The sequence below is a fragment of the Onychostoma macrolepis genome, chromosome 02 (genome assembly GCF_012432095.1).
Source record: "Onychostoma macrolepis isolate SWU-2019 chromosome 02, ASM1243209v1, whole genome shotgun sequence".
Classification (NCBI taxonomy): Eukaryota; Metazoa; Chordata; class Actinopteri; order Cypriniformes; family Cyprinidae; genus Onychostoma; species Onychostoma macrolepis.
The window spans coordinates 29,916,591-29,943,077 of record NC_081156.1 but is presented as its reverse complement, the minus strand read 5'-3'; the positions used below and the strand labels follow the sequence as shown (position 1 = coordinate 29,943,077).

Genomic DNA, 26,487 nt, shown 5'->3' with positions numbered 1-26,487 from the left:
TAAATTCCTATAAACCACTTTTAATTTCCACTGTGTAAAAAAGGCAATCAACATCCTCCATCGAGCACAGGAAAGGCAGACACGTCTAGTTTAGGAACACCATTCGTCTTCAGTTCCTTTTAGGACAAACAAAAATTATAATAAAACAAAAACAAAGTACTTCGGTAAAGAGCATGATGTTCTGACGGCAAAGCTGGAGTGTTTCTACAACCAAAGATGAATCAAAACTGTGTAAAGAAATCAAGAAAACATAAAAAAACAAATGCTCTTAACTTTTCGTCCTGAAAATGTTAAGTGCTGAAAATCAACATTTTTCACATAAATAATGAATAAATGTACAGATTAAGAAACATTTGCCCCATTTTTGCAAATGCCACATTTATCAATGTCCGCAATACAATATGTTCTTATTCAATGCTTATTTGTTTGGTTTACATCTCCTGAATCATGCAAAGTCAAATGTGAGTCATAATGCATTAGTTGTCGAATGATGTAAGTGATCTGCACAGTCAGAAGCAGAATAAATGTGTCTCTTCCGTTACATCGAAGAGGCTGGAGACATTCATGCTCTTGGGGCTAGACTGTGCATATCATTTGATGTCTATTGCACATTCAAATTCATACTTTTCCTCTTTGTTGAAGTCACTAATCATTTCCTACAATGACAATATCACAATATAATAAAAAATGGCCATTTAAGAAACAAATGTACCCGAACTACTCCCCGCCAACACTTGGTTCCCTTGCAAAACATCCATGCAACACAACGGCTGACATCATATGATCACATGACATATTTAGAAAGGAATAAGTTTAAAGGCTTTACAAATTCAGACAAAAAAACAAAAAAACAGTTCAAAGAAATATACGCTGTAAATATGGAGTCATACATCCCATGTGATTCTTAGGCAAACCCTGTAGACGTGAGTAATGGAACGTGGGAGAATCTTTCAGATGCAGACCAGACGCCAACTTACTGACATAGAAATGCACAAAATTTGGAGCATGTCTCTGAAATTGGATTATTGTTAAAGTTGCCCTGACTAAAAAACCTCTCTGCTGCATCAGTACAAGCTTTTTGTAGTATTAGAGCATGTCTCTGGCTAAAGACTGCTCTCTGTAATTACAACTGCTTTTGTTACATTAGAACAGATATCTGGTTTAATACTGGTCTCTCCTGGTCTGGATTGTAAGGTTGGTCTTTCTGGTTTCTTTCTAGGTACACAGTCCTCAGTGTGCACTAGCACCAGAAACACATCGTTCATTTCACACAGGGCAACAGTAACAGCCTTTGGATACAGGTAAACAACAGAAGCCAAAGTTCAAAGTAACAAAATGTCAAGTAAACACACCAAAGTTCCAGAAAAAGTAACATTGTAACAGATACAGTTAGAGAAGCATTCCATACATATCCAAATCTTGCAGCTGTTTCAGACCAAAACAAGTCTTTGAAAAAAAAAGTTAAAAAGGAAATAAGCAACAAAAAAATACAGCCAAATTACAAAACGTTTCCCTGCATAGACTCTTGATGAGAATTCAGTGTGACCGCTTCGCAGTAGGGTGGAATCATCAAGCACATCTGCCTGCAGAACAATGTGAGGGTGGGGTGAGGGGGGATGTCTATCAATAAGAGCCAATGAGAGAGAAGCAAAAGGACTGGGTGGGGTCAAAAATGCTCACAGTCTGTATGTTGTGTCGTGTGTCTTTCAAAAGTCATCATCTGAGAAAAGTGCATTATTTAGTACCTGCTGTAGCAGGTGCGTTTGCTGTCGCTCCGTTCCCTCTCGTCAAACTGTCACTGAATGCAAATTCAAGTGTGTTCCTGTTTTGATCGCAGAGCATCACAGGGAGCAGGAAGGCAGAGGACTGTGGGTTGTTTTTTTTTGTATATAGGCATTGTGGTATATGGTGTGTCCTAAACCCTCCCTCCCTCCCTCCCTATCACATCACACTGCCTGGCTTCATTCACTTGCCGCCGTACATCCTCTCGATATCGTCCTGATAGTGCGTTTTTAGTTCCTTGCGCTTGAGTTTGAAGGCGTCGGTAACCAGGCCCGTCTCGGGCGTCCAGGGTTCTGCGCTCAGACGGATTTTCTTTGGGATCTCAAATCGCTCCAGTTTACCTGTGAAACAGAACAGATTTTATTTAACATGGTGTTGGAAACTGTAGCTTGCTAAGCTATATACATATATATATATATATATATATACACACAGCAAGACGCTTAAAACAATTAGGTAAAAATTGTTTTTTTGCGTGACATTTTAAGTGAATTAATTTTTAATGGAATTGGGTCGGTGAAATGAACTGCCTAAACAAGCAACACGCCAATTCATAAAAATGAATTAGACTTCCCAACAATACCTGAGAAAGAGAACAGTATTGAGAGGAAGTCTCTCATGCTCACAAAGACTGCATTTATTTGATTAAAAATACAGTAGTATGGTGAAATATTATTAAAAGTTAAAATAACTGTTTTCTGTTGTGATATATTTTAAAGTGGATTTATTCCTGTGATGCAAAGCTGAATTTTCAGCAGTCTTCAGAGTCACATGATCCTTCAGAAATCATTCTATGCTGATTTACTGCTCAGGAAATATTTATACTTAAATAATATACAGTTGTTTTACATAATATTCTTTGTGGAAACCTTGATACATTTTTCAGGATTTTTGATGAATAGGAAGTCCAAAATAACAGGATTTATTTAAAAAAAAAAAAGAAATAAAAATTAGCTGTCACCTTTGATCAATTCAGTGCATTCTTACCAAATTAAAGTATTAATTTATTTAAAAAATATGGTTATTTTAAGATGTATATTATAAAATCTATTATAAAAATCGACGTATTGTCAGATTTTCAGATGGCAAGTTAACCTACAGCATGGTTACTTTTTACTAAGTAAAAAGATGAAAAACCATGATACAGTAAACATGTTTGGCAATGGCATTGCAATTCAAAAATCTTCCCATCAATCCAATTCAGCATCCATATAAGCAGTAGCCAATTCAATTCAAATTACGGCTCATAAAAAAAAAAAAAAATGGAGACAAGTGTTTGTCCTCTGTTGACAGACCTGTTACAGCCGCATCCGTGATGATACGTAGAACCTCTTTCTCCATCTCTGCATGGTTGCAGAGCTCTTCCCATGATCCTCTAATGCTCTTCTGCTCAGCAAGGGCGGTTAACTGCTTCTGATTGGGCACCACAAACCCAATCACATAAGACTCATCACTGTGTAAAGAGAAGGAAAGATTTATACATCTCAGCTAAAACACTATACACATTTATGAATGCATATTGCTTATGTGCACTCACCTGTTGGCATAAGCGCAGATGTTGTCAATGAGTGGGCAGTTTTTGAGCACAGCCTCCACTTTGCCCAAAGACACATATTCACCAGCTTGCAACTTCACCAGGTCCTTCTTACGATCTACAGTACACAGACATGCCACAACCAGTTAGAGGAACCTACATAGAAATGACTATGATAACACTTAAAGGGATAGTTCACCCAAAAATGAAAATTTTGCCATCATTTACTCACCATCAAATAGTTCCAAACCTGTATATAATAACCGACGGTAGCCATTGACTATGAGCCAAAAGTACTATGGAAGTCAATGGCTACCATCAATTTTTTAGTTACAGACATTCTTCAAAATATCTTCTTTTGTGTTCAACATAAGAAAGAAACTCGTACAGGTTTGGAACAAGTGGAGGGGGAGTAAATGATGACAGGATTGTCATTTTTGGGTGAACTATCCCTTTAATGAGCTCAGATATTTTGTTAAAGTTTGTGTGTATGTGCGTCTCTCCACACCGATAATCTTGAGGCAGCCATCATGGTGAAATTCCCCAATGTCTCCAGTGCAGAACCAGCGTTGGCCGTTCGCATCCACAAAGAAGTCCTCTCGGTTCTTCTGCTCGTTTTTATAGTAACCTATGGTGACATTGGGACCACCAATCAGAATCTCTCCTCGTGGGTTTGGTTTATCGGTGCTGAAATAACCACCTATGGCCAAAAAAAAGAGAAAAATATTATTTTTTTTAATAATATTTAAATTCTCATCATACTTTAATTATGATTAAGAAAAACCAATAGCAGCCAATGAACATATTCATAAGTGATGACAGTTAAAAAGCCAAACTCGCCTTCCTCCCAGTCCTTCAGCATGATCTCTGAACACACCAGAGGAGCTCCAACACGTCCAGTGCTGTAATCAGACACTAGACAAATAGGCACAGCATTAGCACACTTATGCAATCTAACACATTCATATATTCAGAAGCCACTGGATAATGCCACTGGATTTGAAGGTTTTGTTTTCTATAATTTTCTTTAAATTCTAACTGTATTTTCCCCTCCCTTTACTATTATTAGTGAAAGTGACGTGACATACAGCCAAGTATGGTGACCCATACTCAGAATTTGCATTTAACCCATCCAAAGTGCACACACACAGCAGTGAACACACACACCGTGAACACACACCCGGAGCAGTGGGCACCCATTTATGTTGTGGCGCCCAGGGAGCAGTTGGGGGTTCGGTGCCTTGCTCAAGGGCACCTCAGTCTCACCGCTGTACATTCACTCCCCCCACCTACAATTCCTGCCGGCCCGAGACCCGAACTTGCAACCTTTGGATTACGAGTCCGACTCTCTAACCATTAGGCCACGACTATTACTGCCACTGATTTAAAATATATTAATCCCAAGATTCCCATACCTGCTGACCCATAAATTCCCATTACTTTTCCTAGTCGTTTGTGATTTCTGGATAAGGATTGTAAAAATTATTTTAAAAAGACTGCACTCAAAAAGCAATTTATAGCCAATGAAATATTTCAGAGCAGAACATGATAAAGACATGCATGTAATAATGTCTATGATGTGTCCTAATATCAGGTTTTCCACGTCCATGACAACACTGTAACCAGCTTTTAATTTTATCTAATTATTTTAATACTAGAATACACACCGTTAATTTGAAGTGCTGACTCACCTTTTGATTCTAGAACTCACACAACTGACTTTCCTGCACATTACTGGTTAAGACTTTGATTCTTTTAGTCCCATTATTCCTGTCATGAGTCCAGTGTTATTATATTTGTTTACTATTATAGTTTTTATTAATATCTTGAATTGTCTTTTATTTTTATATTTTCATTTTAGTTTAAGTTTTAGTAACTTATGCTGTTTTGTCTTAATTAGATTTTAAATATTTCTATTTATTTATTTTTTTTATTTCAGTTTTAGTAAATTATTTTAGTTAGTTTTTCATTCATTCCTAATTTTTTCAGCCTTATTTCAATTACTGCAAACCTTAATTTTCAGCAGCCATTACAGCAGTCTTCAGTGTCATATGATCCTTCAGAAATCATTCTTGTTGAAAATGATTGTGGTACTTAATATTTTTTCATTTTGTTCCAAAAACTAAACAAAACAAAAACACCTTTAAACACTGGTGTACATTACCATTAAGTCAGGGTCATGGATAAATTAACCTGGACATGCTAATTTATTATTCAGACACAAAATGAAGCACTGCTAATAAAGCAATGGAGATTAATGGAGATTAGCTATTTAACAACTAAAAATCCAAGGATAGACAGAATCATTTGATTTTAGTTTTATTTTATAATAAATCCGTTGATCCTAGATTCACTCCTAACTGCCTGGGCCTGGCTCAGTGAATCTCATGCTTACACTCGCTGATGGTCCCGGCTCCGCAGGTCTCGGTGAGGCCGTAGCCCTGTCCCACAGGACAGCAGAAGCAGATGTTCATAAAACGCTGAGTAACTGCAGATAAAGGAGCTCCACCAGACAACAGCACACGCATGTTACCACCCAGCAACGAGCGAACCTTCCTGAACACAAGCCTGCAGAACAAGATGCAATTAGACATTCGAATTATAACAGAAAACAGAACTGCTTCTAAACAAACCCAGTGAGTTTTAGATGAAATCATTTTGATAATATTATAAGCAGCATTCATTACACCTGTCACAGAGTGGCGTGCTGTATCCTTTGGAGATCTGCTCCATCTTGTAGTTGTATGCCAGAACAAAGAGAGTTTTCTGCACACTGCTCATCTCTTCAACTTTAGTCATCACATTCTTATAGATACGGTCCATAATCTCCTAAACACAGACATAATGAGAGAGAAATACTTCACATCTACAGTCATGGCCAAAAATATCGGCACCCTTGGTAAAATTAATCTGCATTGTTAATCCTTTTGATCTTTTATTTAAACAATTCACAAAAATCTAACCTTTCATAGGATATTAAGAATTTAAAATGGGGGGAAATATCATTATGAAATACATTTTTTTCTCAAATACACGTTGAACAATTATTGGCACCCCTAGAAATTCTTATGAGTAAAATATCTCTGAAGTATATTTCCATTCATATTCACAATTTTGACCACTTCAGGGTGATTATGAACATGAAATTATCCAGCCATGGCTTCCTGTTTCACAGAAATATAAATAGGAGGGAAAACAAATCCCAAATCCCCTTGAACGTTAATCACAATGAGAAAAACCAAAGAATATATTTCTGATGTGCAGTAAAGGATAATTGAGCTTCACAAATTAGTGAAGTGGCTTTAAGAAAAGAGCTAGAGCAGTGAAAATTCCCATTTCCATCATCAGGGCAATAATTAAGAATTTCCAATCAACGTAAAATGTTAAGAAACTGCCTGGAAGAAGACGTGTGTCTATATCGTCCTAATGCACGGTGAGGAGGAGAGTTTGAGTGGCTAAAGACTCTCCAAGGACCACAGCTGGAGAATTGCAGAAAATAGTTGAGTCTCGGGGTCAGAAAACCTTAAAAAAAAAGCTCAACCAAAAACAAACTCCAGCATATTCAGTTATCAGACACGACTGGAACTTCAAATGGGACTGGCTTCTATGGTCAGATGTAACTAAAAACTGAGCTTTTTAGCAGCAAAAACTCAAGATGGGTTTGGTGAACACAGGGATAAAAAGTACCCCATGTGTACAATGAAATATACTGCTGTATTTTTGATGTTGTGGGCCTATATTTCTGCTGGAGGTCCTGGACATCTTGTTTAGACACATGGCATCATGGATTCTATCAAATACCAACAGATAAAAAAATCAATAAGTGACTGACTCTTATAATGTTATAATGGGCCATGTTTAGATCTTCCAACCATACAATAATCCAAACACAAACCTCAAAAACAACACAAAAATGGGTCACTGAGCACAAAACCAAGCTTCTGCTGGCCATTCCAGTCCTCTGACCTGAACCCTGTAGAAAATGAGTGAACTGAAGAGAAGCAGCACCGACATGGAGCTGGGAATCTAAAGGATCTGGAGTGATTCTGGATGAAGGAATGGTCTCTGATCTCTTGTCAGGTGTTCTCTAAGCTCATCAGGCATTATAGGAGAAAATTTAGAGCTGTTATTTTGGCAAATGGAGGTTTCAAAAAGTATTGAATAAAAGGGTGCCGTTAATTGTGGCCAATGTGTATTAGAGAAAAACATTTATTTCATAATGATATTTCCTCCCCATTTTAAATTCTTATTATCCAATGAAAGGCTAGATTTTTGAGAATTTTTTAAAATAAAAGATCGAAAGGATTAACAATGCAGATTAATTTTCACAGCCTTCTCTGATCATATTTACCAAGGGTGCCGATATTTTTGGCCATGACTGCATATCAAACGCAACAGCTGTGTGTTTGTGTGAACTTGAGGTTTCTTACAGGTACGGCTGCCATCAGTGTTGGTCTGAGCACACTGGTGTCTCCTTTACTGCCCTTTTTGATTTTAGATGACTGTGGGGAAAGGACAAAATATTTAAAAAAAAGCAAGCATGTTTCCTCAAGATGCAGGGATGTGTAATCTGAAGTATTCTGAGATTGTAAAAGAGCTTGACATGGCAATGATGGCACAACAGCATGACTCATGTGTGCATTTGTACCTGGTCAGCAAGAGTCTGAGGTGACGAATATCCAATCCGGCAGCCATGTGACACACACACCAGCTCAGCGCTGAGCTCCAGGACATGAGCAAGTGGCAGGTAGCCAATGTAGGTGTCATTCTCACTGCCACAATAAACAGAAAGAGCGTTAACAGAAAATCCTTTACCAACAACTAAACAAACTTTTCAGATGATTTGGCAGGTCACACAGACAAAGAAAACATTAAATGTCGAGGATAGCACAAGCATAGCTTCAAAAAAAAAAAAAAAGTGTTTCTAACTGCAAAGTCAAGTGTCACCTTTTGGAACAATAAACAAGTCATAACTTACTTTTATAAGTCATTAAGAAAACTTACATGAAGTTTTCAGTAATAAATTCCAGTATGAATAAATGTGGTTCAACATTTCATGAGATTTTAAAGATTTAAATGAACAGTAGCATTCAAAACTTTGGCAATGTTGATTTTGTTTATGTTACCAATGCTGCATTTATTTAAACAGTAAAAACAATAATATTCTGAGATATTATTACAATTTAAAATAACTGTTTTGTTTTTGTTTTTATTAATATATTGTAAAACGTAATTTATTCCTGTGATGCAAAGCTGAATTTTCAGCATCAGTACTCCAATGTTCAGTGTCACATGATCCTTGAGAAATCATTCTGATATACTGATCTGGTGCTCAAGAAACTTCTTATTATCAACGTTGAAAACTACATAATATTTTTGTCATTTCTTTCAAAAAACAAACTGGTTTGCTTCCTAGGTAACTTATTTTTTGATTATCAATTAATCATATTGCCGTGACCAGCTTTCTGCTTTAAAACCTTTATTAGTAGGACATGCTAGTTTATTATTCAGACATAAATGAAGTACTGCCAATAAAGCAATGGGGATTAATGGAGATTAGCTATTTAACAACTAAAAATCCATGGACAGACAGAAACTTGCTGGAAAATAAAAAAACAGAAACGGATAGTGTTAGAGAGACAGATGAATGCAGTCAGTAGCCAGGTTTCCATCCAAGGTTGCGAATTTAACTTATATGCAAAATTGGAATATCGCATAAAACATGTGCGAATCCAACGAGTCAAAGAGAGCAAAGTTGTCACTTCATGATAAACTGGCACTAAATATCACTAAGAAAAGCAGGTGAAGCTACTGAATAAAATAATTTTCATATAGCCTTTAATAAATGACGTGTGCCTCAGGGCGAGCAGACAAAACACAATAAATGCTGTCACTGCTTTCGGAGGTGGATGCCTGCAGTTTGTGATACAGAAATACTTTGAAGACCGACTTTGCTCAGGCATTTAAGAATGATCATAACATTTCAGATGCTGTGCATCAAGATAGGCCCGCTGGTTAGTCAGGTAATGCCATCCCATATCGCAAAGTCATTACTTTTTTGATGCGCATGGAGGAATTTATTCGCAAAATGCATTTCCATCTCCCATTATTTGCTTAAACCTTTTTCGCTTTTTTTTTCCTGAAATTTGGTGTTTCCATCACTCGATTCTGATGCTATGCTTCAAACTGCGCAAAAAAACAGGGTGATGGAAACAGCTAGTGAGACAGGAGCGTGTGTCAGAGAAACTCACTTCAGGTTAGGAATGCGTTCAGCCATGCCGGTGATGCCAGCGATGATGTTGCTATGGGAGATCATGACTCCTTTAGGAATGCCTGTAGAACCGCTGGTGTACATGATCACTGCGATATCAGACGGGACAGGCTGCCTGCGGGACACCATTACTGCACACCGAGAAACACACATTCACATCGCTTCATTAGAGGCAGGCGGCCATGTTGTTTTGGCATTCCAGACTGAAGTGCTCTAAAATAACTACTCTGAAGGAGGAAAAACAAACTTTTTTTAATGGAAACCTGCAGCCAAGATTTTTTGTACTGCACGAACCCTCTCAGTCCAAAACAAAAGTCATAAATCTGCCCAAGCTAATGTAAATGAAACCACTGGCACCCGTAAATGTGCTCTGATTTGAAATCTTTCATCTGTGTCAAATTTTAAAAGCTTAAAAGTTACAAACTTTTTGTTTAAAACATTGATTAAAATAAATAAATATAAATGAATAATTGACATACTTTTAGTAAATTGATATTTGAGTCAAATACACATTTATTTAAATAAATATGTTCACCAAGGCTGCATTTATTTGATCAAAATATTGTGAAATATTACAATTTAAAGTAACTGTTTTCTATTTGAACATTTAAAGTCTTTTATATAAATGCAAGCAAATGTTTTTTTTGTCACGTCACATGATCCTTCAGAAATCATTCTTATATATATTCTTTTTTTTTTTTTTTTGTAAGGCAAAATTTGAAGTTAGGTATAATTGATGCTCATGTGCATCATCTGTGATAACCACATTGTATGCGGCTTGGACAGCTGGAAAGATGATGTTAAAATGAGAATTACTATTATTTTTGATTCCTACACCTCCAATACTCTCACTGTAAAGGGTGAAGTCTTCCGGGAGAATGAGACATAAACATGACCGTTTCATTTGAAATCAGATGCACCTAGGATCCTGTTCCGGTTCATATGTGTGAGCGTTAGACAGGCAACACATAAAGAAACAAAGGTCTAATGCTCCAGTGAAATGTCTAAACCTTTTATCTCAGTCTTTTTGATCAGAGAAAACCTGTTCTAATAATGATAACATCGCCCTGTCTTATCTCCACAGGGCTTTTCTAAACACTTGCTCTTATCTGACACAAAGGCTGAGCGCGTGGGCTCTCAAAATGCCCTCACAAGTCTTCTTTTCATCTGACAGGAAGATCCTGCTGTCTTTCTTCCTTCAACAATCTATGTTTACAGCTCTTTCTGTCCTTTTTGTGTTAGTACACAACAAAAGATGTTCGTCAGCAAGCAAGAGCCTACTGTTCTTGGGAACCCAAGGCTATGGTTGGACTGTTTAGTATATACTATATACTAAAAGTAGTATGTGAAACCATATGCATCATGCAAATATAATAGTATGCATTTAAACATTTCAAATAAAGTAGTTGCTACTTGAGACTTACTATTTTCAGGCTTGGACCCTAGTTCCTGCACAACAGCCATGTTGTGGACCATGATGCCTCTGGGGAGATCAGGCCAGCTGGTGCGCTTCTTATCAACCACTATAATGTGCTTCAGTCTGGGAACATCCATCAGAATGGCCTGAGAGAGAGTGTGATTGAGAGCATGAGTGACAGCAGCTCTTGATAGCTGGTGTGTTGTGTGTCTGATATATGGCCTGTGCCGTGTTTTCACCTTGAGGCGGCTCTGCAGCAGGTCTTTGCTGGTGATGATGTGCGTGATCTCAGTCTCATTTAGACCATGAGCTATAGCTGCTCCTCCCAGTGTAGAGTACAGAGTCACCACTGAGACCAAGAGAAAGAAAAGCATTTCCATTTTGAGTTAGAACCGTGCCTTTAAATATAAAAGAGTGAGAGCGAGAAAGAGCCAGAGACTACACACAAATCATTTCATACTTCTGCCACAACTTATACTTTACTAATGAAGGTTAAGTTTCAATATGCAGTAAGAGAGTATTCATATAATAAATAACAATAATAATAATAAGCATATTTTTATCCTATTATTTACATGTTAAAAATTAGATCATTACAGATTTATAGTACTATAAAATAAAAGCTAAATATTTAATAGCAATATTTGTAATTATTTAAATAAAAACTTACAATTTCAATTAAATAGTACTGTAAAATAAAATTTGTATTTTAATAATATCATTATACATTTATTAATAGGACTTAATAATAAAATCTGTATATGTAAGAGAACATTTATTCAATATATAATAATAGTACATTATTATTTTATTTTGTTACTATACTAAAACCTAAACAAACTGTTCTGTAAAATAACAAGTTGAGTATTTAATAACAATAATGAATTATTCATATAATAACATTATATATGATAATAATAAATTATGATTATTGTTTCAATTAAAGAACATCAATATATATATATATTGCTATTTCATTAAAACTGTACTGTTTAATAAAGGGTATTTAATAATAATAATAGTCTGAACATGTATAGTAAGAGTATTCATTTAATATGACTATACAATTATAATAATTTATTATAAATAATATTTTTTATTTTATTATCTTAATTTATGAATTTATATATAATAAAATAATATATTAATTATAATAATAATTAATATACTACAATTTCGATAAAATTGTACTGTAAAATAAAAGGCCAAGTATTTGATAATAACAGTAATAATCGTTTTATTTTCAGTAACAGTAACATTACTGTTGACCCTCTAAAAACTACTCTAAAAAAGCATACACAGATGGACAAAAAAAAAAAAAAAAAAACTATCCAGATACCTTTGCACTAAGTCAAATCTTGCATTCTCATAGAGCCAGATTTACTAAACAGGGCGAATTAGCGTTAGAGTGCAATTCCATAAAAGCGCTGATGGGAGGGGAAAATTCTGCAGTGATTTACTTACAAGGTGCACATTAAAGAACACAGACGCAACATCTCATTCCCATGACCAGCGCAATCTACCGAGAGCAGCGCAAATTACCGCCTGCTTTAAGACATGCTTTTTTTGGCCGTTAGATAATACCGCAAATACCAGTGAATTGACAAGTGCAAATTTTAGTAAATTGCATTGCGTGATTCATTTAAATACTCTCCTCCCATAAATTTACAGATCGAAAGGGAAACTTACAAATGCATATTCAATAACTGTCCACGCCTTTTCAGTGCTAATTCTTCACTGCGCGTCATTAGTAAATGCTGACAGTAGTTTAACGCCAAATGAGGGTTTGCGCTGGCGCAAGCTGATAGTAAATCCAGCCCATAGTATGTATAGTATAGCTAACATGTGAATTGTGATGAAACCAAAGACTTTGTGAATCAAATTTCCTGCAGCATGCATGTGTGTGTGCTTGAAAGGTGAAAAACAATTCTGATTTCAGTGTGATGTTGTCTTTCATCTAGTACTACAGCAGTGCTGCTATTTTTGGCCTGCTATTCTCTCCTAGTCAGCATAACGCAGCAGACAATACTCTGTGTGTGTGTGTGATTTAATTGCTCACAGGGGAAGTTGTACATGAAGCAAGCCTGCGCCGCTATGATCCATTCTGCACGAGTCTCACAGAAAACGGCGATGTTACAAAGAGGCTTCTGACCCAGTGCAGCCAGCCCACTACCAAACCTCTGAGACAGATGGAAAGTGTCTTCATACGACAACCAGTTATAATCGCCCAAAATCACCTAGAGAGAAAGACAGAGGAGTCAGAGTTGCATTGTATTAAAATTCCCAGTGGCTTTGACAGCAGCATGTGACTTCTTTTCAGTTTCATGTAAACAGTTCTGGACAACAACAGGCCAGAGATAAAAACAGTTTACAGAGAGAGACGGCCACTGAACTTCTTCCTCTGGAGTTCAAGAGAAGTTGTGAGCAAGTTCTCTTGGGATCCGGTCCCTTAACCGTAGAAAGACTCTACAAATACTTGAATATTGTGTAAGTATGTGTTTAGAAATTTTTAAAACCTCTTCTGTGGGTTTAAAAGGGTCTTCGTACACACAAAAGCCTACATCTGTTTTTAGGCATACATTACTTTTCAGAGGTTTGGGGTAATAAAAAATAAATAAATTAATTCATACTTTTATTCATTAAGAATGCATTAAATTGGTTAAAAATGAGAGTGGTTTCTGAAGGATCATGTCACACTGAAGGCTGGTGTAATGATGCTGAAAATTCAGCTTTGCATCACAGGAATAAATGAGCAAAACATTTAAAAATAAAATGCATTTAGGACATTTTTTTTTTTATATATATATTTTGAAATTCAAAAATGTATTTGTCTTATGCGCCTCATCAAAGATGCCATGACATACATGAGCAAATGCAAATTGTTTAATTTTCCATCCTCTGTTTCCACACTGACAGTTTGCCATTTTGTCATTTAAGAAGGAAGTCTCTTGACATTGTGCTGATGGTTACATCATAATATTGCAACTAATGTGGATATACCGCAATTTGAATATGCTGATTAGATTTGTAGACTGGATTCAATTAACAGAATCACCTGCAGTGTGAACAAAGTTCCAAAGCCCTTGAGAGTCGATGTGTGTGTCTCACCTTCTTGAAGATCTTGCCGTTAGGCTGTATCTCATCCTCCTCGCTCAGCACCTCCCTCGTGCCGAGGCAGTCTCTTTGAGGGAAATGTACTACAGCGTATTCAAACACTTTATCCAAAGTATCCACACCCTCATGTAGCTGGGACACCAGCTTCTGCTGGTTGCTCACGGCCCGGTATGGCCCTGCCGGATTCCCGCTTACCTGACAGGACAGGAGATCAGAATGAGGTCACGGGGAAAGATTTGGACATGTACGACAAGCACAGGGGAACAAAATTGCAAGAAAATGCAAGCCCATTTGTGGCCTGATTCATCATATTTGTAACCAGCAATTTCATTAAGTGACGTTGATCAGTAATGAAAGTGACTCAAATCCCTCCGTTAATCTTAGATAAACTGAGATAATCTCAGTTGAATTATTATCTTTTGCATGTATTATGTGTTGAAGTACACTACTATTCAAAAGTTTGGGCTCAGTAAGATTTTTTTTCCAATTAAATTATTACTTCTATATTTAGCAATGGTGCATTAAATTGTTCCAGTAAGGACATTCATGCTACAAAACATTTAGTACATTAAGCAAAGTGTTCTTTTGAATTTTGTATTTTTTTAAAGATTCCTGAAAAAATGTATCATGATTTCCACAAAAACCATTAAACAGCACAGCTGGTTTCAGCATTGAAAATAATAATAAATGTTTCTTGAGCAGCAAATCGGCATATTAGAATGATTTCTGAAGGATCGTATGACACTGTAGACTGGATTAATGATGATGAAGATGCATCAAAGGAATTAATTACACTTTTAAAGCATATTACAATAGAAAACAGTTACTTAAATGTAGTGCTGTCAAACGATTAATCACATCCAAAATAAAAGTTTATGTTACATAATATATGCGTACTGTGTATATTTATTATGTATGCATGTATGTATGTGTGTGTATATATATATATATATACACAGTATCTCACAGAAGTGAGTACACCCCTCACATTTTTGTAAATATTTTATTATATCTTTTCATGTGACAACACTGAAGAAATGACACTTTGGTATAATGTAAAGTAGTGAGTGTACACCCCTAAGTGAAAATGTCCAAATTGGGCCCAAAGTGTCAATATTTTGTGTGGCCACCATTATTTTCCAGCACTGCTTTAACCCTCTTGGGCATGGAGTTCACCAGAGCTTCACAGGTTGCCACTGAAGTCCTCTTCCGACATCACGGAGCTGGTGGATGTTAGAGACCTTGCGCTCCTCCACCTTCCGTTTGAGGATGCCCCACAGATGCTCAATAGGGTTTAGGCCTGGAGACATGCTTGGCCAGTCCATCACCTTTACCCTCAGCATCTATAGCAAGGCAGTGGTCATCTTGGAGGTGTGTTTGGGGTCGTTATCATGTTGGAATACTGCTCTGCGGCCCAGTCTCCGAAGGGAGGGGATCATGTTGGCATTCATGGTTCCCTCAATGAACTATAGCTCCCCAGTGCCAGCAGCACTCAAGCAGCCCCATACCATGACACTCCCACCACCATGCTTGACTGTAGGCAAGACACACTTGTCTTTGTACTCCTCACCTGGTTGCCGCCACACACGCTTGACACCATCTGAACCAAATAAGTTTATCTTGGTCTCATCAGACCACAGGACGTGATTCCAGTAATTCATGTCCTTAGTCTGCTTGTCTTCAGCAAACTGTTTGCGGGCTTTCTTGTGCATCATCTTTAGAAGACGCTTCCTTCTGGGACGACAGCCATGCAGACCAATTTGATGCAGTGTGCGGCATATGGTTTGAGCACTGATAGGCTGACCCCCCACCCCTTCAACCTCTGCAGCAATGCTAGCAGCACTCATACGTCTATTTCTCAAACACAACCTCTGGATATGACGCTCAGCACGTGCACTCAACTTCTTTGGTCGACCATGGCGAGGACTGTTCTGAGTGGAACCTGTCCTATTAAACCTCTGTATGGTCTTGGCCACCGTGCTACAGCTCAGTTTCAGGGTCTTGGCAATCTTCTTATAGCCTATGCCATCTTTATGTAGAGCAACAATTCTTTTTTTTCAGATCCTAAGAGAGTTCTTTGCCATGAGGTGCCATGTTGAACTTCCAGTGACCAGTATGAGAGAGTGAGAGCGATAACACCAAATTTAACACACCTGCTCCCCATTCACACCTGAGACCTTGTAACACTAACGAGTCACATGACACCAGGGAGAGAAAATGGCTAATTGGGCCTATATAAACTATATTTAATTTATAAACATAACACATTTTTCTTAGATATACATGCATAAATATACACAGTACACACACCTATATTATGTAAACAATTATAATTTTTTTTTATTTCTGATGCAATTAATCGCAATTAATCATTTGACAGCACTATTTAAATTGTAATAATATTCAATATTTCTTTATTTTTGATCCAATAAATGCAGTCTTGCAAAGGATAAGAGACGTCATGCCCAGTTTTTGAATGAATCTATTGAATTAATTCCATTGTTGTACTCACTGAGCGCGCTTTGACTCGTTTAGCACGGGCCTGGCTCCCACTGGCTCCAGAGAGCAGGTACCAGGGCAGGAAAGTGATGACGGAATAAACCCAGACAACGGATCGAAAGACCTGCAGCAGGAGAGGAGACATGTCCTCCTTCAACTTCATCCTGAGAGGAACGAGAGATCAGACGATGAGAAGACAAAAAGATAAAAAGTTAGTGATTTACTGCCTTCAACACCACACACACTTTAGCTGTGATTTTTGTCCTTCACTCACTTTGTTTTGTTCTTTACTTTCCTCCAAGTATGCGATAGTATTCCTCTTCTTCTGAAGGTCTTACTGAGTTCTTCTGCGTTCTTGAAGTGCTTTAAGTTATAGATGGTACTTGTTGGCCTGTCTACTGCCTACTGTCAAACCTGCTGGCTAAGTGGGCAACTTCCTGTTCCATTTCCTTTTCCCACTCTGACAGGGTGCAAAGTCTCCTGGCAATAAGGATGAGCTTTCCCTGTGGAGAAATATAACAAGGGTGTTTTGTCAATGTCATGCTTTTTTTAAAGTATTTTTCCCATAAGTATATATATAGGTAGATTCAAAACATAGGAAGACTGGCTATATTACGCCATTCACAGTGCATCATGAGAGTGAGCAGGTGCTAAAGAGTTCTTTTGGTGTGATTTTCTCTTTTCAGTTCCCTCATTGGTGGCCTCATTAGTGATTCCTTTGCAGAATCATGGGTAATGTAGTGGGTTTTTTTTTTTTTACCAGTAATTTGTTGTTGTTGAAATAATGCAGGAACTGATGCTATCTGGACTCAAACTTAGGCTACTCGTATAAGCATGCGTGTTAAACACAATGTCATGTCTCCAACAGGATCATTGTGCGGCTGGCAGACAGTGAACGCCATGAGCTCAGACGACAAACAAGACAGACTTTGTCGCTCTGGAAGGATGAAGCTCACACTAAAACAGTGTTCTGTTTGAGAGGAGGATGTGTTTATGAATGCATGTGTGTGCTGAGGGGAAGACATGGAGGGTGAACAATATACATGAAATACAAACTGAGATATTTGGCCAATTTTGGAAATCCCAAAATAAAGATCGACCTGATAAACCAGCGGCCTATATGATAGAATAAGCAGAAATCTTAAATTATTCGAAATCAGGTCAATAATTTCCAAGCGCAAAAAACACCTAAAGCCCTCCGTGAAGATGCATGTTTTACAACCAGAGATAAACACAACACTCTTGTACAACAGAAAACAATGAAGGAAACAGCCGCTTTGCCATTTTCTTGCTGGGAAAAATACAAGCTGCAGACTTCTTTTTTTGGGTTTGATACTTCAGAGCAAGGTCAAAAAGACAACCCAGGATAGAGATGTTCTCAAATATCATCTACCCAGCAGAAATGTGTTCTCTCCTTGGAGCTTCATTTGTGGACTCCATCACAACAGAGGTTCGGAGGCAGTCAGGAGTTGTGGTCACTATATGCACATCTAGAGAGCAGGGTGGCCTATAAAATGCCAATATATAATACAGTCATGGCAAAAAATATCGGCACCCTTGGTAAATATGATCAAAGAAGGCTGTGAAAATTAATCTGCATTGTTAATCCTTTTGATCTTTTATTTGAAAAATTCACAAAAGTCTAACCTTTCATTGGATAATAAGAATTTAAAATGGGGGGAAATATCATTATGAAATAAATGTTTTTCTCTAATACACATTGGCCACAATTAATGGCACCCTTTTATTCAATACTTTTTGAAACCTCCATTTGCCAGTTTAACAGCTCTAAAATTTCTTCTATAATGCCTGATGAGCTTAGAGAACACCTGACAAGAGATCAGAGACCATTCCTTCATCCAGAATCACTCCAGACCCTTTAGATTCCCAGCTCCATGTTGGTGCTGCTTCTCTTCAGTTCACTCATTTTCTATAGGGTTCAGGTCAGAGGACTGGAATGGCCAGCAGAAGCTTGGTTTTGTGCTCAGTGACCCATTTTTGTGTTGTTTTTGAGGTTTGTGTTTGGATTATTGTACAGTTGGAAGAGCCAAACATTGGTCATTGTAAGATTTCTAACAGAGTCAGTCACTTATTGATTTTTTTATCTGTTGGTATTTGATAGAATCCATGATGCCATGTGTCTAAACAAGATGTCCAGGACCTCCAGCAGAAATATAGGCCCACAACATCAAAAATACAACAGTATATTTCATTGTACACATGGGGTACTTTTTATCCCTGTATTCACCAAACCCATCTCGAGTGTGTGCTGCTAAAAAGCTCAGTTTTTAATTACATCTGACCATAGAAGCCAGTCCCATTTGAAGTTCCAGTCGTGTCTGATAACTGAATATGCTGGAGTTTGTTTTTGGATGAGCTAGGAGAATTTTTCTTGAAAGTTGAAACCCTTCGAAACAACATGTGGTGATGTAGGTGCTGTATGACAATTTTTTTTTAAGGTTTTCTGACCTCGAGACTCAACTATTTTCTGCAATTCTCCAGCTGTGGTCCTTGGAGAGTCTTTAGCCACTCAAACTCTCCTTCTCACCGTGCATTAGGACGATATAGACACGCGTCTTCCAGGCAGTTTCGTAACATTTTATATTGACTGGAAATTCTTAATTATTGTCCTGATGGTGGATATTGGGAATTTTCACTGCTCTAGCTCTTTTCTTAAAGCCACTTCACTCATTTGTGAAGCTCAATTATCTGCACATCAGAAATATTTTCTTTGGTTTTTCTCATTGTGATGGATGATTAAGGGAGTTTGGGCTTTGTTTTCCCTCCTATTTATATTTCTGTGAAACAGGAAGCCATGGCTGGATAATTTCATGTTCATAATCACCCTGAAGTGCTCAAAATTGTGAATATGAATGGGAATATACTTCAGAGATATTTTACTCATAAGAATTTCTAGGGGTGCCAATAATTGTGTCCAACGTGTATTTGAGAAAAACATTTATTTCATAATGATATTTCCTCCCATTTTAAATTCTTATTATCCAATGAAAGGTTAGATTTTTGTGAATTTTTAAAATAAAAGATCAAAAGGATTAACAATGCAGATTAATTTTCACAGCCTTCTTTGATCATATTTACCAAGGGTGCCGATATTTTTGGCCATGACTGTATGTGATACAATTTAATGATAACAAATGAGACTCTGAAATGATTACACAAACATTTTAAAGAATTTACAGAACATGCACTCAGAGGCTTATTTAAAAAATGTACACAAAAGATACTTTGAAGAATGTTGGGAACCTACATTGGAGCCCACTGACTTCCATTGTACGGACAAAAAAAAACAAAAAACACTGAGATGTTTCTTAAATTATCTTTTTATGTTCTACAGAAGAAAAGTCATGAGTAAATTATTTTTGGGTCTCTGTAAGACCCTTACTGAAATTCCAATATTGTAACATGAACTCTTCAAAACAGACTTCTTAAACTACTTGTGGATAGTGGATTGCAAGCAGAATGTTGCTGTGATAAACATCATATGGTAAAGTCATTGCCCTCAAGCCATGTGAGATGGTTGAGTATGGAGCAGCAATAACAGATAGCACATTCCCTGACTCCTATGAAATCCCAGACATACTCGCCTGGAGACCAGTAGCACATAGACGTTAAAACCTTTTCCATCCAAAGGAATGTCACAGACTGGAGATACGTGTATATATCTCCACATTTCACAACTCTCTCTCTAGTCCACAAAGACCATTTATAGACACTAAGCTGCAAAAACTAGGTCGTTCAGAAATCAGTTGTGTCATAACCATTAGCACATTAACATATGAGAAGTCTGACCATTATGTAAAGGCCTATTCACTTATCAACAAATATTCTGATTGACAACAGTGTGAAATATGCAGAATGAGGTTAGTCAATTCTAAATTGTTCAACTTAATATTCAACAGAAATAAATTAGTTTCAAAATGAATTTATTATACACTCCTGTTCAAAAGTTGAAGATATTTTTAAAATGTCTTTAAAAGTTGTTCACCAATGTTGCATTTATTTAATCAAAAATACCATAAGAAAACAGTAATATTGTTAAATATTATTACAATTTAAAACTCTAAAACTTATATTTTAAAATGTAATTTACTCCTGTGATGCAACTTAGCTAAATTTTCAGCATCATCACTCTAGGCGTCAGTGTCACATAATCTTTCAGAAATCATTTTAATAGGCTGATTTGGTGCCTGAAAATGTTTTATTATTATTATTATTTAATTTTTTTTAGAATTCATTGATGAACAAAGTTTGAAGAACAGTATTTAGTTATTGATTTAAAAAAAAAAAAAAAAGGATTGTTTAGTAACATTACAAATGTGTTCTTTATGGTCACTTTTGATCAATTTAATGTGTCCTTGCTAAAAACAAAACTATTAATTTCTTTAAAAACATTTTACTGACCTTTTGAACAGTCGTGTTCTGAAATTACAAAATTATGATTTCAGTTGTTAGGCCAGAAAATGTAAACATAACATCCTCACTATGACTTGTCAGTCAATAGTTACATATACAGGGGAAAAAACATATCTATCAATTCACAAAAACAATATTTGTAAACAAAATCCTTACCAGATGGAAAGGAAGTGATTGAAGAAAGCGTCCTGAACTTTAAAAATAGCAAACGGGTGTCTATTAACGTAAAGCCTCTAGCTGTCTAGTTGTAACTGCTTACTATACTGGGAGGGATTTCATTTTGTCAGGTTGTGACTTGCAGCACCAGACACATCTGGTGTAGACAGCGTAACTATATATATACAGTGAGGAAAATAAGTATTTAAACACCCTGCTATTTTGCAAGTTCTCCCACTTAGAAATCATGGAGGGGTCTGAAATTGTCATTGTAGGTGCATGTCCACTGTGAGAGAAAAAAATCCAGAAAACACAATGTATGATTTTTTAACTATTTATTTGTATGATACAGCTGCAAATAAGTATTTGAACACCTGTCTATCAGCTAGAATTCTGACCCTCAAAGACCTGTTAGTCTGCCTTTAAAATGTCCACCTCCACTCCATTTATTATCCTAAATTAGATGCACCTGTTTGAGGTCGTTAGCTGCATAAAGACACCTGTCCACCCCATACAATCAGTAAGAATCCAACTACTAACATGGCCAAGACCAAAGAGCTGTCCAAAGACACTAGAGACAAAATTGTACACCTCCACAAGGCTGGAAAGGGCTACGGGAAATTGCCAAGCAGCTTGGTGAAAAAGGTCCACTGTTGGAGCAATCATTAGAAAATGGAAGAAGCTAAACATGACTGTCAATCTCCCTCGGACTGGGGCTCCATGCAAGATCTCACCTCATGGGGTCTCAATGATCCTAAGAAAGGTGAGAAATCAGCCCAGAACTACACGGGAGGAGCTGGTCAATGACCTGAAAAGAGCTGGGACCACCGTTTCCAAGGTAACTGTTGGTAATACACTAAGACGTCATGGTTTGAAATCATGCATGGCACGGAAGGTTCCCCTGCTTAAACCAGCACATATCCAGGCCCGATTTAAGTTTGCCAATGACCATTTGGATGATCCAGAGGAGTCATGGGAGAAAGTCATGTGGTCAGATGAGACCAAAATAGAACTTTTTGGTCATAATTCCACTAAATGTGTTTGGAGGAAGAAGAATGATGAGTACCATCCCAAGAACACCATCCCTACTGTGAAGCATGGGGTGGTAGCATCATGCTTTGGGGTGTTTTTCTGCACATGGGACAGGCGACTGCACTGTATTAAGGAGAGGATGACCGGGGCCATGTATTGCGAGATTTTGGGGAACAACCTCCTTCCCTCAGTTAGAGCATTGAAGATGGGTCGAGGCTGGGTCTTCCAACATGACAATGACCCGACGCAAGAAGCTGTAAGAAGTTTCTGTAAGAAGCATATCAAGGTTCTGGCGTGGCCTAGCCAGTCTCCAGACCTAAACCCAATAGAGAATCTTTGGAGGGAGCTCAAACTCCGTGTTTCTCAGCGACAGGCCAGAAACCTGACTGATCTAGAGAAGATCTGTGTGGAGGAGTGGGCCAAAATCCCTCCTGCAGTGTGTGCAAACCTGGGGAAAAACTACAGGAAACGTTTGATCATACAAATAAATAGTTAAAAAAAGCCTGTGATTTCTGGATTTTTTTTTTTTAGATGTCTCTCACAGTGGACATGCACCTACGATGACAATTTCAGACCCCTCCATGATTTCTAGGTGGGAGAACTTGCAAAATAGCAGGGTGTTCAAATACTTATTTTCCTCACTGTATATATAAATAAAAAATAAATTAAAAAACAGGTGGAAAATGGCCGATTCAGAGGTGAAACATACAATATGGCCTCTTTTTACAAATACAGAGGTCCCAAAAATGATTTGAATTGTGTACACTAAACCCAAAGAAAAATAACTGTAAACATTTACCAACCAATGACCCCTTATACACGTGTAGAAATTCTAAAATGTCTTTTTATGCATCAAAATATTTAGCTTAACTCCTCATTTACAATTCAAAAATGATGGATGGGCATAACCAGGTGTGCCAAACCACTTCTACCATTGAAATATGATTAACAAATGTGTAATCATCCTCTGTACATTCATGGTTTCAATCCATATCTCATAACAACGCCCAATATTGGTAACACGTGCATCTGAATGAGGCACAAGAGTTAGTTATTAGATGGTCATCTGAGAAGCGGTCAGTGTAGTGAAGATCTTCAACCAAACTCAGGTATCAAATATCATCTCATCTGAGCAACCTGATCCAAACTCACCTGCACTGCCACAACACAGAACTGAAAGAAAGAGTGTTTGTTGCTCAAGGGCACAATTCTGAGTCAGAACACCTGTTTTAATATCTGTAACATTAATGCTAACTAGTCATGCTTGCTATTAATATTCACGATTGGGGGGGGATCTCACTGACTTACATTGATATTTCTCGGTCCTTCAACCAGCCAGAACACGCTAGAAACTGCATAGCAGGGTGCAAATAACCTCTCTGAACACCTTAGCAACCAAATAGCAACACCCTGGTGACCTCTCAACACCCTAGCATTGTGATGTTGAGTTTTGCACGGGCAAGAACCAACATGGTTTGTGTGTGAATAACTGAGTACACTAAAGTACAAATGTCACAAATCTTTAACATAGAGAGGAGGAACCGGTAAAGGGGTTTGGGTTAGTAACCACTAACAACAAAGGCTTAAACTGAAAACAAAACGATTTTGGAAAGTGTTCTCTTCCCTTTTCCTCTTGTGATCAAACTCCCCCGCACAAAAACACAGACAGCTTGCAGAAGTGAAGGAACAGGCTTCCAGACACACCTGATTTCTAATCAGAAGCCCATCATTCATTACCCATAATCCCTATTATACACCACTAGATGAGGCTGGGCGTGATCGGACCTGTTCGGCTGGTCCATCACCTCGTGCTCAGGGTGTGAGAATAGAAGACATTAATCATACACTCCTGTTGTGGGACAATCGTGAGGAATCCAGCCCATAGGGAAGAAACAAATCAATTCACACTCAAGAACTGCTGAACACTTGATAGACTACAGAATTCTGTCAAAATCTATGGTGCATTTTAAGAGTGGAAATCACGTTTCCGGTGGCGGCACAGAATAAACCATCACTGTGCACTCTACAAACCAGAATAAAATCTTTGTAATCACGTTTGGTGCATCAATTTTGGAAACAAATGCCATTAAATATGCCTCACAACACTGATCGCTCTGTAAAAGATGGGGCATCTTGCATTTGACTATTTATAGCGTTAAAGTGATAGTTTACCCAAAAACGAAACCCTCTTGTCGCTACAAACCCTCAAGACTTTGATTAATATTCAAAATTTTTCAATTCTGATATTCTGTTTATAACCAGAAATGTTATAAAAGGCATTGTAAAGCAAATCTATAAAAACCAGCCTTTATCAGATGCGATGTGTGCTATGTATGTGTGCCGATCATCATTTAGATGTAAATAAAAGCCTAAATTAAATCTGTTTATCATACAAGGCAACTGTATTTCTTCCCAAGACTGCTCGATTCATATAGATTTGCTTTGCGGTGCCTATATGTGACCCTGGACCACAAAACCAGTCATAAGTGTCAATTTTTCGAAATCTGAGGGTGCAAAAAAAAAAAAACTGAGAAAATCACCTTTAAATTTCTCTAAATAAAGTTCTTAGCTATGCATATTACTGATCAAAAATTAAGTTTTGATATATTTACGGTAGGAAATTCACTAAATATCTTCACGGAACATGATCTTTACTTAATATCCTAATGATTTTTAGTATAAAATAAAAATGGATAATTTTGACCCATACAATGTATTTTTGGCTATTGCTAAAAATATACCCCAGCGACTTAAGACTGGTTTTGTGGTCCAGGGTCACATATATCCTTTTTGGATCTTTTAGAAATATCTTAATTAACCAGAGTCTTACTATTTCAAAACAACACGAGGGTCAGTAAATGACAGAAAATTCATATTTCTGGATGAACCATTTCTTTAATGGAATGATTCACCCAAAAATGCTGTCATCATTCAGAAGCATTCAATTGTGTTTTTGGGTAGTTTGACAAACAGTGTTTACTCGCATGGAAAGAAAATCATCTTAAATAGTAGCCTTTTCTAGTTGAAGCATCCCTTTAAACTGTGGCAATATCGTGGATTGTGAGCCATTATTAAGCACCAGTGCGTTCTGGACTTGATTAGAATGTCAAAACACAGAAGAACACGGTTAAACATGTTCACACTGAGTGAAATAAAGATTCTTGATGTACCTACAAGAATATACGGAGGCTACTCTTGAAGAAATAACAATGATTGGTGTTTATGACAAATATGATATGGATGTCAAATGTATGTTTTAATCCAGTGCTCCCATTAACGTAAATGCATAAATCTAGCACACTAAAGCCTTATTATAGAAAACCTTCTCATTATTTAAACAACTTCAAGTTAAAGTCAAGTCAAACACACTGCATTTGTAGATACTTATTCTTAGTGCTGGCCTTCAACTGATAGCACATAATCCACCAGGATTATCTGAAAGCATGTCAACCCACTATCTTCCCAATCACCCACAATAAACTGCAGTCCCATGCCACCAGAACACTCATCCGTGACCTCGTTCAGCCAAAACATCTTCTTCATGACAAAATATGCTCGTCTGCCTTTAAATCACACAGAAAATCTAAACTGATGGGGTGTGAAATGTGTAAAATTACATGCTTGTTGATGTGAGATCGTGTGTGTGTGTGTGTGTGTGTGTGAAAGTGATTAGTGTGTGCTGACGTGTTTAGTGTGCATGCAGGTGTATGATCATGGCTTGAAAGCACAAAATAATTTATGTATGTATGTGTGTGTCATTGCAGGCTGGGAACAGAAGAGGCCTCAGAGATGATCAGTATCAAGAGAAGAATGCGATGCCATCCATATCCTACATTCCTCCGGTTGAGAGGTGTCACGAGCGTGCAAACCCTCTTCACACCCGAGTAATAACACGCACGATGCTTTACTCTATGCATGTGAGTCTTAAATATGTAAATCAACGTTGCACCACACGAGCCGTACAGACAATAAACACTCACCTTATTCTTCCAAGCCGCCGCCGCTGATTCAGTCAGACTCGCAGCATCCCATTTAAAATGGCCAAAATGTATTATAGAAGAGCTAGACGCGGCAAATACAGAGCGATGAGTGTTATTTTTCTGGGTCGATGTCTATTGCTATCGCTGACTCGCGCCGGCCGTCGCTCTCAGCCCGGAAGTGATGGAAGCGTTGTCATGGCAGGGGCCGGCTTCTCCGAGCTCCCATTGGTTGACGCCGGGTGGCGCGTGTTGGAGGCTGACGTGACAT

The 26,487-nt window shown here is 37.5% G+C and overlaps 1 protein-coding gene and 1 long non-coding RNA gene across 2 annotated transcripts; one reads left to right on the top strand and one right to left on the bottom strand.

Moving 5' to 3' along the window:
- Positions 1-26,487, bottom strand: acsl3b (acyl-CoA synthetase long chain family member 3b). Its single transcript, XM_058746071.1, has 17 exons — positions 26,220-26,487; positions 16,892-17,120; positions 16,631-16,781; positions 14,113-14,313; positions 13,064-13,241; positions 11,244-11,353; positions 11,012-11,150; positions 9,568-9,718; positions 7,965-8,088; positions 7,747-7,818; positions 6,006-6,145; positions 5,712-5,884; positions 4,157-4,231; positions 3,825-4,016; positions 3,320-3,434; positions 3,078-3,235; positions 1-2,123 (listed from the first exon to the last, which is right to left on the bottom strand). Exons 3-17 carry the CDS (start codon positions 16,778-16,780, stop codon positions 1,966-1,968), a joined length of 2,136 nt encoding a protein of 711 aa, XP_058602054.1. The 5' UTR covers position 16,781; positions 16,892-17,120; positions 26,220-26,487; the 3' UTR covers positions 1-1,965.
- LOC131521426 (uncharacterized) lies at positions 16,695-17,770 on the top strand. The gene is made up of 3 exons (XR_009266288.1): positions 16,695-16,828; positions 17,304-17,349; positions 17,486-17,770. It is a non-coding gene; the product is annotated as an uncharacterized LOC131521426 (long non-coding RNA).